The following is a 15,083-nucleotide window of genomic DNA, read 5'->3' as shown; positions in this document are numbered from 1 at the left end:
GTAAATCAAGTCCGATGTAGTTTAATTTTATTTGCAGCTTATTTTCTGATCAGCTGATTTTCTAAATTAGATTAAAATATAGAAGTAGCTCTGTTTTCAGACAGCCACTGAAATCAAGCTTCCGTGTCCCAGTAATTTTTTTTTGAAGTGCATGCTGTTATGTTATTGAATGCTATTAATAGGTCCTTTCTATTGCACCAAAATATGGCTTCAGTATATTCACTGGTTCTTGCCTGAATGTAGACATTATGAGCACGTGTTTTAGAATTACTACTAAAGTTCTGAAGAATGATATCATTGAGCCTTTCCAGAATAGAAGTGAGCATTTTGGATTGAACTCTTAGGTGCTTGTGATGTGCTTTTTTGTGTTGAGTGTTGATCTTTTTGTACTGCAGGAAGGACTTGCTAGGCTAGAAAGAAGGAAGAGGTGGGACACTAAGGAAAGAAAGGCAGCCCTTGATAACCTGGAAGAGTTCCAAGAAAAAGCAAAACGAGAGAGGTTGAGGATGTGGCAGTATGGGGACGTCCAATCTGATGATGAAGACTCCGCTCCACCTGCCAGAAAAGCTGGAGCTCGACGGTAGATAGAATATCTTATAACTAGTTATGAGGTAAAATTATCTAGAATCGGGGAATATAGAAAGGGAAAAGAGGCAGTTAGATATGGTAGGAGAGGTATTTTTATTTTTATGTGCTTCCATTTGGTTTTATGTTCTTTCCTGTTCCTTTTTAGCTTGAAGGGACATTGATTTTCACATCTCTCAGTATGGCAGTTCCATGCATTCTCATCTCCTACGTAGGCCTGCAGAGAAAACCCCATAACTTGCAAACTTAATTTTGTACTGGTATTAGCCCTTAAATTAATTTTTGGCACTTATTGATTATATGCAAGAAGATTGCATCATTGAGATTTGATGAATAATGAATCTCCTATTGTTGTTTCTCAGCAAATAATGGAAGAAATAAGTCCTTACATTTCATTTTTCTGTTTATGGTCCTGAACATATCATATCTCTTTAATTTTTATGTCTGTTATTTGCTTAAATAAATTGATTGACACCATCAACTTGGTTTTGTGGGGAACCATCTTTTATGGAGAATTCTCCTATGAACATGACTTTTATTGTCAGCTAGTTGGTAGACTTTGTTTACATGTTTCAGTTTCCTATAGTTGTTCACGAGTATCTGATCATAAAAGCTATTTCATTTATTTCAGTTATATGGACTTGGTGATGTTATTATGTAACATTTCTAATATAAATTGTTGAGGAATTCTCATTCTTGTTCATTGCACTTATTTGACGTGGTAAACTTTCAGAGGCTCTCATTATAGGCTTGATTGACTTGAACCTATGTGTATAGACTTGACACTAGCGGAGGAGCCGACTTGAAATAGGAAGCAAACTGATCTCAGTGTGTGTTTTGTTTTTTCTTTTGAGTTATATTTTAGTCCAATATTGAACCTTAGACTACCCTACAGTTCCTCTCAACAGGATCCTCCGACTGGGCAACTTCTTACCCCCGGGATATATGATCAATTTTAACAGATCACCCAAGTAACGTTAACTTTATAAATTTCCTTAAAGTGATCCTATAACATAGTCATGTGTTTTATATTTCTTTAATAAGAGGATATCCTAGGTAGAGAAAATAGAGTGACTGGCTAAAATAAGTGTATTTATGAGCTTAGCACAACCATTTATATTTTCTTCATATGCAATACACTAGAGCTGATTTAGAGGGTAACTTTCAGGGACTCATCTCATCTCCTCACTAATGATTAGGATTAAATAGTTCTGAAGGTATTTTGTTCGGATTTGAGTATAACTAGCTAGTATAACTAGGAAGGACATCTTTTATTCTTGTGATGACCCTTTCTTTTTCTTGGTAGAATATGATGAACCATTTGAGCTGTTTGTAAGTTGATATCGCCATTTCTTTTTCGTTTAAATGCAACTAATCCGAAGATGAGGGGGTTCTTCCAGAAGAATAACAAATGAATGCATATAACTAAAACAGAGAAGAATCCAAAGCAGTTAAAAAGGACTTGACAAAGGGGGCGCAAAACATGAAGACCTATTTGCTACCATCTACACTTGATCTCATCTTTACACGTATAGGATGTCCTTGGGGTACTTTGTTCCAAAGGGAGAACGGTTTAGATGTGCTACAAAGCTTTCGCTTTGGACCTACCTGCCATTGCACGGAGGACTCGAGAAATAGTACACCATATAATAGTGACAGTATATAAATCAAAGTTACATAGATTATAAAAAATCTCCAATCAGGTGGAAATCATGACCGTCCATGGTTTGGGGGAGGACGAGGTAGAAAAGGGGAGGTGGGATGGAAATCATATAATATACGCACATGCACACATCTATATTATATTATAAATATTTAATGTTATATTATATGCTTTGTATAAATATCGTGTTCTGGTTGGATCGGTGAAACTCGAGTCTGGCCCATTTAGTGGATCGACTTCAATTTTAGGTCCAATCTGACCCTCCCGTCTTAAAAATCATTTGTTCAGAACAGTCCGGGCTCATATGGTACTTGTGCAGGTCTAGCAGCAATTTTCAGGAACCTTTTACTTTCCTTCAAAAGATAACCCCCGAAGGTGGTACTTGGCTGGCACCTTTTTTTATTTTTTATTTTTTAAGCTATAGAGCCATAGTACTTGGCTGGCACCTTTTTTTATTTTTTATTTTTTAAGCTATAGAGCCATATGTAGGATGTGGAATATACCTTGAAATATAAACTTCAGATGCATGTAATAATGTGGCGAGGGCTATACGTATGATTATTACATGGCATTTTCAAGATACGTACATGAGACGTAGTCTTCCTGGCTACAATATTTTAATTTAGGATTAAATTTTTGATCCATAAATGTTGATTCATGCATGGCTAATTTTGAAAGGTGCTGCTCTTGTCCTTGTCTGTTCAAGTAAAAAAATTGGTGTATGTCTTATTGTAGTTGATGCAAAGAGCAATCATGCCAAGATGGAGATGGGGACACAACACGGGCTAAGAATTTTTGGTTCATTATTATAATACATGAGATCGATGGCCATTCTAGTGAGGTCAAACCAGCTGTGGATGATTGAACTGGACGAGATAAAAATTGGAGTCAGCCCCAGCTCGTGTATTCGTTGATTAGTAGGATCCATCTGAATGGTGAAGGGATGGCTGAACTTAATAAGGCCAGATGATGGGAGGCTTGGGAAGGATGATTTATGGTATGTTGTACAGTGCATGCATATGATCTTCATGACATCCAAATGCATTTTTCACCCTCAACTTCATTTTCAGGTGTATATAAGTTTTTGTATAGCTATTGATTATAAAGGTGGCAATTTACTCAGCCTCGTTGAGTATCAGACTCTCTAAATGGGATGGATTTTATCCAACCTGCAGTGGATTTGAGATGGTTATAGATAAAGATAAAACTCGTTCTGAATCCAATCTAGATATGTATAACTCTTCACAAATCTTCTTGTTGGAAAAAAAAATAAAAAATAAAAAAAATAATTTTTAAAAAAACTTTATCCCATCGAATCCGTCCATCCTATCATCTCTAACTCCTCATATATTTCAAGACTTCCTATATATATATATATATAGAATCGTGTAATGCTGCTGTCTTCCACTTAAATCCTTGCAAAGGTTTACCTTTACCAACATGGCAGGAGTACATGCTACTGTCTTCCACTTAAATCCTTGCTAAGGTTTACCTTTACCAACATGGCAGGAGGAAAATTGTGTGATCCATGCTAGACTCGATTGGCAATGACAATTTAGTGATTGTGCAAGCGAAGTATGATAGCATGAATTGGAGCTTGTCTCAGTTATCTATCAAACCAGTGAGACATAGGATATGGTACTTGTTTTCGATCTTGAGAGACCGATCTCCTATCAATATTTCAATTAGATAATGTGGATTTGTTTACCCCAATTTGAGATCTCATCTTCCCTTTCTATGGTAGAATTTCATTGCTCTTCTTGGATCATTCTTACAATTCTCGGAGGCCTAGCAGGTGGAATGCATGGTAAAGAGAGGGTTAGTCCTCTTTGTTAAAAATTTAAATACTTACAACCAAACCCTATTTCTAGCAGGCCTTACACGTGGATTTCATGGTATAAATGAGGGCATCTAAAGTCTCTCCAACCAAGCTATCTTGCCTACTTCCTCCTTGGCCACCACATGATAAGGCAACTATTTTTGACCCTTCAAACAGACAAGGACAACTTGTCAATTTATAGATATCTCCCACAGGTTAAAAGACAACAACAAAGTCTCCATACATTTAATACAGACAAACTATATACATTATATATATATATATATATATATATATATATATATATATATATATATATGTATGTATGTATGTATGTATGTATGTATGTATGTATGTATGTATTCAAGAGGAATACAGATACACAATTAGGGTATGCGCATTTACTTTGGAAAAATGGACAAAAGAGGTAGGACAAATAGAGAGCACATGTGCACCTTGAAAGTACTATTTATATGGCTTGCAACTTGCAAACAGTTGCGTCCAAAGCAAAGTGTTACATGAGGATTATTAAGTCTAAGCCAATATTTTTATGCTGTACCATTAGTTTTAGTGTTTGGAGTCCTCAAGGTGCGTATGTTGACATTTGTCTAATCCTTGATAGACATGAAGCTGGGGGATTCTGGATAACTCTAGATGGGCAAAGCAGGACCTTGATTGTAAAAAAGGCATGCCGGGAGGAACTTTTAGATAACATCTTCCTCCTCGGAATCCATATATTTTTTTTATGTCGTTAGAGGTATGTCATTTAAGATTATTTTGATCATTTTCAAATTTTTTTGATATGACACTTGAATTCCATTTAAAGTTAACGATTTAACTAATATTCTGTTAAATTATGCATTGAAATGTTGGATAAAAATATACCTTTTGGGATAAGCATAGATTTTTCAAACTATTAGATATAAGTATAATTCACTCCTAATCTCATAAAGATTTTAATAATTTATTCGTTTAAATAAAAAAAATCTTGCTATATAATCTTTTTAAGAAAATAAATCACAAAGATAGCAGAAGAAAAGATTGGAAAAGTAAAAAATAACAGAGCGAGAAATCTCCGTTTTAGCAGAAGCGTACCATACATCGGATTGGAAATGGGATGTGTTCTTTGTTCATAGCTGCTGTAAGTACTTAATGTTGGAGGCATCCTCTGTACATCCATGCTGTTGCCAAGGCTTGTGGAAACTTCCTCTTCCAGCTAATTTGATCATCTTGGCTTGGCTTGCGATAAACAAAAGGATCCTGACCGCTAAGAGAAGGTTGGTCCTTCTGGTACCTTCTGCAATCAACATCATGAGATAAGCAATCAGCTTCTACTTTTCTGTTGAAGCGTCAATAGAATTTGAAGCTGTTAGAACTTCGTGATCTAGATCAGTCGATCACATTGATCATCTTGAAGAACGGATTACTAAGAAATATTATTTGCTACTCACTAGAGAATACTTATCTCTGCCACTTCACTGATATATTGGCTCGGATGAAAAAAGTACATGAGGGCGACGAAGTATTTAAGAATGAGCCCTTGGCAAGTATGGTTGCTAAAAAAAGAAAGAAGAAAGGTTGAAATCCCTGCCAAAGGATCCGCAGCGTTTCCATTCTTCACCTAGAGGTCGGAGGTCCCAAACTCTCTCATAGAACCCCCGATAGAAAGATAATTTTAGAAGAGAGCGGTGTGTATCTCCGCCTAGGAGGTTCACGAACTACATCTCGTTGAACACTGCCCGAGCTCAGATGCTGATGGAGATCAAGGATTGGATGTTCGGATGGGGAAGCTGCGGTCTAACCTAGGTCGGCGGAACTATAATAAATATTGCCTATAACACCACAATCATGATCATGATACCGAAGACTACATTCAGCTTTGGGATGAGATAGAAAAGCTCATTTAGTGAGGACGCCTGGATCAGTTTATCAAGCATCATCAGGGATAGTCAGAGGAATGACAAAGATTGCCCGGCCCACCAGAATGATAGCAAAGGGTGTTGAAAACCTCCGGTACAACCTCTATACTTGATCAAGATCACCTTGTGGAATCGGATGTTACTCCAGCAAACAACAAAGAAGAAGAAAAAAGGATGCTAGGGTTTGGTATTGGAACCAGAGAAGGAGAGAAAGTTAGAGAGAAAAAATCTTATATTTCACTACTTGCATTATGAAAATTCTAATACAACTTATGTATATAGATATATATAAATAGCCATTAGGCATGACTAAAAAAACTTTCAAGACTCAACTCAATATATGAAAGTACTCACCAAACCATATTTCATTCATGTCTCACATGCTCTCACCCCTTGGACATAATCCCAATCCAAGCCCTTGAGTTAGCTCCCATAAGACCTCCCAAACAAAGCCTCAAGACCACCAGCATCAAAACCAATCCTAGCCCGAAATAGAATCCACACACGATTCTATTCGCAAAATCGAGTTAGCTCGATCAGACCTCGAGTCGGCTCGACTGTCATGCCATCCGTGTGCCAGCTCTCTATTTTTCATCCAAACCGACTGTCTCAGGATCTCGAGTCGGCTCGATCTGATCCGAGTGACTCCACCCAAATTCAAGTCGGCTTCTCTGCTGGCTGAAGCAGATCTTCACACTAGAACCTCTCCTATCCTAGTCTTAGGACCCAACCCGGTCCTAGCCTCTTAGAGTCGTCATTGTGACTCCTCTCATAGCCTCTCAAGGCTTGGAAGCACCATACATACACAACAATCTCCACCTTGGTGTCCCAAGCCTTGGTAATCCTTTGACACCCTCCAGTACTCCATGCTCATGCATCTGACGCATCTGTATCCACTATCGCCATAGTGGATCTCCTACGCTCCAAGCCCTGTATATCGACCCTGCACCCTGCGTGTCTCTGTCACCAAAGAACTTGAACCCTGCATCCTTCAAGATATCCTCCTTAGTTTCGGTACTACACAGCCTCCACCTGGATCTCAGAATCTCACATTGCCTTAGTCCAGCTGTGCATTTATCCCACAGTCGTCTGTATCCGGATGTCCCCCTATCGCGGATCCATAATTGCCTATCTCCCCAGTTGCGCCTATGCTGTAGTCTACAGCCGCCTATCTCCATGGCTTGTGCTGCAGCTCCATACCCGTCTGTCTTTGATCGTGCCTGTGCTGCAGTCCGCAACCATCTATGTTCCGACTGCACCTATCCTACTGTCCGTAATTGTCTGTCTCCCAGTTACCTCTATACTGCTTCTCCGGCCCACAACTGTCTGTATCCCAGCTGCATCTGTGCTGCTCCATGTAGCTATCTGTACCTCGACTATATCCATGCCATGACTCCACAACCGCCTATCTCTGATCGTGTCTCTATCGCGTCCCACAGCTGCTTATATCCCAGCTGCGCCTCACACTTCGTTGCTGCCACTTCGGATCCTCCGCTCTCTGCGAACCTCTTCGAAGCCGTCTCGGATATATTACACCCTGCGAGCTCTTTCGAAACTATCAAGAGATCATCCGTCTCTAATCTCTCAGTGACTGTACCAATGGAATCCCTCTCTTCTCCTCCTTTCTTCTGAAGCGGGCAATCCTTCTTGAAGTGTCCAATTTTGTGGCACCTGTAATACTTCAGAACTTTCTCCGATCTACCCTTGGATTTACTTCTCCTCCCAGGTCTTCCTCACCTCTCATGAACAGCAAATAACTTTGAAGTAGAGCCTCCCTTGCAGATCTTCTCCTGCTGCTCGTTTGATCTCAGGGCACCCATAATCTTCTCATATTCCAAGGACTCTTTGTCGTATACCAAGATTGTGATCAGACCATATACGTCGATGGGAGTGAGCACAGCAACAACAATGCTCGATCTTCTTCCTCAATCTTCACATCCATATTCAACAAATTAGAACACACTTAATTGAATCTCTAGATGTGACCAACCAGATCATCTCCCTAGGACATCTGCAAGCCGTATAACTGCTTCTTCAGTCAAAGTTTGTTCATTATGTTTTTACCTATGTACATTTTCTCTAGCTTCTCCCAAAGGCCTCTTGCCGTGGTCTCCATACTGACCTCCGGTAGAACCTGATCTGCCAAGCACATCTTGATTGTACTGAAGGCAATCTCTTCCAGCTTTTCTTAATCCTCAGCACTGATCTTTTTCAGTCTCTCTTTTATCAAGACTTTATAGATCTGCTACTACACCAACAAGTCCTTCACCTGTTGCTGCCACAAGGTGAAGTTTTCTTCACTATCGAACTTCTCAACCTTCAGGCAAACTATCAACCCGAACCCTTTTGCAATACCATGCCTTATACCACAAAAATAAGATCATATCTAAAACAGATCTCCTCCACCTTCTTACAACCTTTCCTTATGTCAAGAACCCTCCACCTAACCGAAAGATCATCACAACCAAGGAAGCAACAAGAAGGAAAACAAGAAAAAACCTGGGCATTGCAGAAATTGGGTTGAACTTGATCTTCGATGTCTTCTTCTTTCCTCCACATAATCGAGCTTTGATACCATTTATTGAGAACCTCTAGTACAACCCCTGTACCTGATTAGGATCACCTCGTGTAGAACTTGAATGTTACTCTAGCAAACAACAAAGAAGAAGAAAGAAGGATGCTAGGGTTTGGCATTGGAACCAGAGAGGAAGAGAAAGTTAGGGAGAAAAGATCTTGTATTCCACTACTTGCATTATGAAAATCCTAATACAACTTGTGTATATATATACACAGCCATTAGGTCTGATCAAAAAAATTTTTATGGCTCAACCCAATATATGAAAGCACTCATCGAACCATGTCTCATTCATGTCTCACATGCTCTTACCCCTTGGGCTTAATCCTAGCCAAGCCTTTGAGTTAGCCACCTTAAGATCTTTCAAATAAGGCCTCAAGATCTCTAGGATCAAAACCAATCCTAACTCGAAACAGAATTCACGCACGGTCTGTTTGCAACTTGAGCCAGCTCGATCAGACCTCGAGTCGGCTCGACTGTCATGCCATCTGCATGCCAGCTCTCTGTTTCTCATTCGAGCCAACTCTTTCAGAATCCTGAGTGGGCTCGACCTGATTTGAGTCGACTCCACCTAGATCCAAGTCGGCTCCTCTACTAGCTGAAGCAGATCTTCATACTATGACCTCTCTTATCCTAGTCCTAGGATCCAACCCCGGTCCTAGCCTCTCGGAGTCGTCATTATGACTCCTCTCATGGCCTCCCAAGGCTTGGGAGCACCACACATGCATAACAATCTCCACCTTAGTATCTCAGGCCTTGGCAAACCCTTGACACCCTCCAGTGTCCTGTTGTCCTCCAGTACTCCATGCTCATACATCCGATGCATCCGCAACCACTGCCACCATAGTGGATCTCCTGTGCTCCATGCCCTGGGTACCGACCCTACAACCTGTGTGTCTCCACCACCAAAGAACTTAAAGCATGCATCCTTCAAGATATTCTCCTCGATTTTAGTACTACACAGCCTCCACCTAGATCTCAAAATTCTGCACCTGCCTGTAGTCCAATTATGCATCTGTCTCATAGCCGCCTATATCCGACTGTCCCCCTACCATGGCTCCACAACTATCTGTCTCTCCAATTGTGCTTATGTTGCAGTCTACATCTGTCTATCTCCATGACCATACCTGTGCTACGGCTCTACAACTGCCTGTCTTCGGTCATGCCTGTGCTGTAGCCTGCAGCCGACTATGTCCTGGCTGCACCTGTCCTGTGATCCACAACTATCTGTCTCCTAGTTGCCTCTGTGCTGCTTCTTCGGTCCACAACTATCTGTGTCCCAACTGCATTTGCACCGCTCCATGCAGCCGCCTGTGCTCCGACTGCATCTGTGCCATGACTCCACAACCGCTTATCTTCGACCATCTCTATCACGTCCTGCAGCTGCCTGTGTTCCAACTGTGCCTCACACTCCGTCGCTGTCCCTTCGATCCTCTGCTCTTCGTGGACCTCTTCAAAGCCGTCTTGGATACACCGCACCCCTCGGGCTCCTCCAAACAATCAAGAGATCATCCATCTCTAATCCCTCAGCAACTATACCGATGGAATCCCTCTCTTTTCCTCCTTTCTTCCAAAGCGGATAATCCTTCTTGAAGTGTCTAGTCTTGTGGCACCTATAATACTTCAGAATCTTCTTCGATCTACCCGTGGATTTACCTCTCTTCTCAGGTCTTCTATCTCTCATGAACAGCGAATGCCTTCAAAGTAGAGCCTCCCTTGTAGATCTTTTTCTACTGCTCGTTCGATCTCAGGGCACCCATAATCTCCTCATACTCCAAGGACTCCTTATCGTACACCAAGATTGTGATCAGACCATCATATGTCGATGGGAGTGAACACAACAGCAACAATGCTCAATTTTTTCCTTGATCTTCACATTTATATTCAATAAATCAGAACACACCTAATTCAATCTCTGGATGCAATCAACTAGATCATCTCCCTCGAACATCTGTAAGCTGTATAACTACTTCTTCAGTCAGAGTTTATTTGTCATATTTTTGCCCATATACATCTTCTTTAGCTTCTCCCAAAGGCCTCTCACCATGGTCTCCGTGCTAACCTCTAGTAGAACCTGATCCATCAAGTACATCTTGATCGTGCTGAAAGCAATCTCCTCTAGCTCCTCTCAATTCTCAACACTAATCTTTTCCGATCTCTCTCTTACCAAGACCTTATAGATCCACTGCTGTACCAATAAGTCTTTCACTTGCTGCTGCCATAAGGTAAAATTTTTCTTGCCATCGAACTTCTCAAACTCTATCTTAAAATCGCTTGAAGCCATCTCAACCTTCAAGCAAGCTACCAACCCTAACCCTTCTGCAATACCACACCTCAAACCCCAAAAATAAGATTAGATCTGAGACAAATCTCCTCCACCTTCTTACAACCCTTCTTTGTGTCAAGAATCCTCCACCTAATCAGAGATCACCATAACCAAGGAAGCAATAAGAAGGAAAACAAGAAAAAATCTAGGCGCTATAGAAATCGAGCTGAACTTGATCTTCGGCATCTTCTTCTTTCCTCCACGTAACTGAGCTCTGATCCAACTTGTTGAGAACCTCCGGTACAACCTATGTACCTAATCAGGATCACCTTGTGTGGAACCTAGATGTTATTCTAGCAAACAACAAAGAAGAAGAAAGAAGGATGCTAGGGTTTGGCGTTGGAACTAGAGGGGGAGAGAAAAGTTAGAGAGAAAATATCTTGTATTCCACTATTTGCATTATGAAAACTCGAATACAACCTATGTATATATATACACAGCCATTAGGCCTGATCAAAAAAATTCTCATAGCTCAATCTAATACATGAAAGCACTCATCAAACCATGTCTCATCCATGTCTCACATGCTCTCACCTCTTGGACTTAATCTCAGCTCAAGCCCTTGAGTTAGCCCCTTTAAGACTTTCCAAACAAGATCTCAAGACTCCTAGGATCAAAATCAATCCTAGCCCGAAATAGAATCCACACACGATTCTGTTCGCAACTCGAGCTAGCTCGGTCAGACCTCGAGTCGGTTCAACTATCGTAATCCTCCCATGCCAGCTCTCTGTTTCTCATCTGAGCTGGCTTTCTCAGGATCTCGAGTTGGCTCAACTTGATCCGAGTCGACTCCATCCAGATTCAAGTCAGCTCCTCTACTGGCTAAAGCAGATCTTCACACTAGGACCTCTCCTATCCTAGCCCTAGGGCCCAAACCCCGTCCTAGTCTCTTGAAGTCATTATTATGACTCCTCTCATGGCCTCTCAAGGCTTGGGAGCACCTCACATGCACAACAAAGGGAACCCTCTAGAGATCGACCTCCTACAAGAGTAATAAATACAATAACTGGAGGGTACCAAAGTAAAGCAAAGGAGTCATCCGAACCTTCCAAGAAGCGATGTACTGAAGAATCTTTTATTTTTACAGATGAAGATGCTCAAGAGATTCAATTTTCACATAATGATCTGATGGTTGTAACTTTGAATATTGAAAATTATGATGTACGCCGCATCTTTATTGATAGTAAAAATTCGATTGATATTTTATTTTACAATACTTTCTTTCAAATGGGTTACCCCTAGAGCAGTTAGGTCGATTAGATTCTCCTCTAATGGGATTTAATGGAGATGCTATACCAGTCGAAGGGGTTATAACTCTTCTTACAGTGGTCAGATGATTTTTCTAATGATCCAAGATTTTGGTCGACTTCTTAGTAGTCCAAGCACCTTAGGCTTACAATGCCATCCTCGGACGTCCGGGACTTAACGCACTCCAAGCTATAGTATCCACCTACCATTTGAAGATGAAGTTTTAGACATAATTTAGAGTTGGCAAAATCTACATAGATCAGGTCTTGTTGCCATTGTGCTACAACATCGTACTTCATGGTGCAGAGCTTGCTGAAGCTTACCCAGTAGATGGACTGGACATATGAGATGAGCTATCCAAAGAGTAAGGAAAGTCGGTGGAGGACCTAGAGACCATCCTATCGAATGACGGCAATAAGGAGCACACCGTCCAGATTGGGTTAAAACTCATCAGATAACCAAGCAACGTCTTATCTTCTTTTTACAGAAAATATGGATGTATTCATTTGGACCCCAGCAGATATGCCAAGCATCAATCCAGAGGTGATGATACATCGGCTAGACATCAACTTAAGTCACCACCCTATCAAATAGAAGAAAAGAAGCTTCATGTCTGATTGGCAGAAAGTGATGCCGAAGAGGTGGATAAATTACTAGCGCAGGCTTAAGTATCGATTTTAGGTTGAAATATGGACAAAAATATCCCTCAATCAAGCTAAAAAAAGTATATCAATAAATTATTAATATATTATATCAATATTGAATATATTATATTATATTATATTTGATATTATATATTATATTTATAATATATATTATATTATATTATTAATCATATTATTTTCATATTATGATTCAATGATAATTTTAAATTAGAATAAAAATATCCTAGTATACTTCATATTGATATACTAAAAATATTTAATATATTACTTCTATTTTTCTTATTTTTTTAATCAAGATAAATATTTTATATTAATAAATAATATATTGCAAGTATAGATAAAAATATTAATTCCATAATAGTAATTAATATATTTTTATAGAATATATTAATTATTAATATATTAATAATTAAAGTAATATTTTATTTATAATATATTATATATGATTAATAAATATATTTTTATCAAATATATTATAAATAATTTTAATATTATATAATCAGTAATCTTGTACCTTCATAAAATACTAGATAGATTGTTCGTAAATATCCGAGAATCTTTAATTTCTGAACTATGATCTATCAAATACCATAATATTAGATCACGACGATCAGATTATTATAAAATTTAAATTATTTAAAATATTATATTAAATGAGTTGAGCCATCCCTCCTCCAAAAGGCGCATGATGCATCAAATTTGGGCCCGTTACATTACTCCTGTATATGCGTCCTGTGTTCCGAGAAACCGGGACCCGCCCCAGTCATTCACTTGCTGATACACGAACAAGATTAAAAAAAGGACTGGTTTTGCCGTGGAGACACTTTCGGAATAGAGACGTTGTCTCGTCATCTCATAAGTTAATTATCAATAAAATAGAAAACCAACGGCCAACAAGCAGAGAGAATGGTCTCTGAGGATAATTCCGGTCAAACGGACAAAGCTATCTTGAACCTGAATTTTTTTTTTTAAAATTTCTTTTTTAATGCAAAACATTTCCCAAGCTCTGGCTCATATTCAACATTGAATCGTTGTATTCGGTGTCACATCTCAGTTCCATCGTTCATCACCAAATCTGGGCAAAAAGGTCATTAAAAAAAAGAGATAATCCAAGTAAAGCCTGATCGCTGCCCTCTTTCGCGTTCCAAAACAAAGCACCACACCTTTATAAGCAACTCTCTTCCTCTGATATCACCATCATTTTTAACGCAAACGCAGATCGATGGGGCTCAAGTCGCTTAGCCTCCAGATGATCCCATGGTGCTTCCACGTGGTGGGGGCCACCTTCCGTCCAGAGCTCGACGGCGGCGGCGACGACGACGACTTCGACCTCCTCCACAAACCTAATCCCACGGCGTCGCCGGTCGGCCCCGTCCGGGTCATCTGCTCCGATGGCCGGTTACGAGTCTACGACAGGCCGGTGGGGGCGGCGGAGGTGATGAAGGAGAATCCCTGCCACCTCATCTGCCGCTCCGATTCCTTTTTCATCGGCCAGCGTGTCCCCGCCCTGGTCGCCGGCGACCAGCTCCAGCCCGGCCACAGCTACTTCCTCCTCCCTTCCGAATTCTTCCACTCTGTTCTTTCTTTTGTCACCCTCGCCACCTCCTTCGCCAACAGTATAAAGAATCCCCCGCTCCTCCGGCCGTTCGACATACACAAGACCCCGGCCGGGACGCTCCAGATACGAGTCTCGGACGAGTTCTTGGAGCGGCTGATTATGGAGCAGGACGAGATGGAGAGGAAAGGAAGGAGGGTGTGCACCACGGAGGCGCTGGAGAAGGATTACAGGCAGTTGGTAAGAAGTAGGTCGTGGAAGCCGAAGCTGGAGACGATAAGGGAGTCGGAGAGGAAGAGGAGGAGCAGGGGTTTAGCTTTTGGTGGGATCAGGAGGAGGAAGAAGAGAAGCCTCAAGGCATCCCAGATCAAAGAGGACCAATCACGCTTGTAAAACTACAAATAGGAAATGTGGTGCCTTGCCTTATATTTAATTTTAGCTACCAGCACTTCTTCCTTTCTCTTCTTTTCTTTTCCTTTCTTTGTTTTATATAAATCAGACAAGTTTTAGTTTCCTTGGATTGTAAGGTCCGGATGTAGGTACCTGATGATAACTCGCAGTGATATATGTTCAAAAAGATGTCTCATTGAAGCTTTTGTGAATCTCCTATTCTTGTTTTCAAGTATTGGTGTTTGACAATCTAGATCTACTGGAAGATCATTAACATTTACTTTTTAGTTTTCATCACTTAACACTTAAGTTATTCTTGAAATTAGGGAAACATAAAC

General features: G+C 40.3%; 2 protein-coding genes across 2 annotated transcripts in view; both read left to right on the top strand.

Annotated features, from left to right (window-relative positions):
- Positions 1-980, top strand: part of LOC105036009 (ribonuclease TUDOR 1) — a 28,987-nt gene extending 28,007 nt beyond the window's left edge. The window contains exon 17 of the mRNA XM_019847515.3: positions 396-980. Within this exon, the coding sequence (XP_019703074.2) occupies positions 396-584 (189 nt within the window). The 3' untranslated portion in view covers positions 585-980. The remainder of the gene's footprint in view (positions 1-395) is intronic.
- A 12,864-nt stretch (positions 981-13,844) lies between these two features.
- Positions 13,845-14,957, top strand: LOC105036010 (uncharacterized). Its single transcript, XM_010911744.4, has one exon. It carries the CDS (start codon positions 14,023-14,025, stop codon positions 14,746-14,748), a length of 726 nt encoding a protein of 241 aa, XP_010910046.1. The 5' UTR covers positions 13,845-14,022; the 3' UTR covers positions 14,749-14,957.
- The last annotated feature ends 126 nt before the right edge of the window (positions 14,958-15,083 follow it).

The sequence above is a fragment of the Elaeis guineensis genome, chromosome 8, assembly GCF_000442705.2.
Source record: "Elaeis guineensis isolate ETL-2024a chromosome 8, EG11, whole genome shotgun sequence".
Taxonomy (NCBI): Eukaryota; Viridiplantae; Streptophyta; class Magnoliopsida; order Arecales; family Arecaceae; genus Elaeis; species Elaeis guineensis.
The sequence above is the reverse complement of the archived record's forward strand: the minus strand, read 5'-3'. Positions and strand labels throughout refer to the sequence as shown.

What these genes read in the sequence shown, in the direction of transcription:
- LOC105036010 (XM_010911744.4), top strand. Translation starts at nt 14,023, where the DNA reads ATGGGGCTCAAGTCGCTTAGCCTCCAGATGATCCCATGGTGCTTCCAC.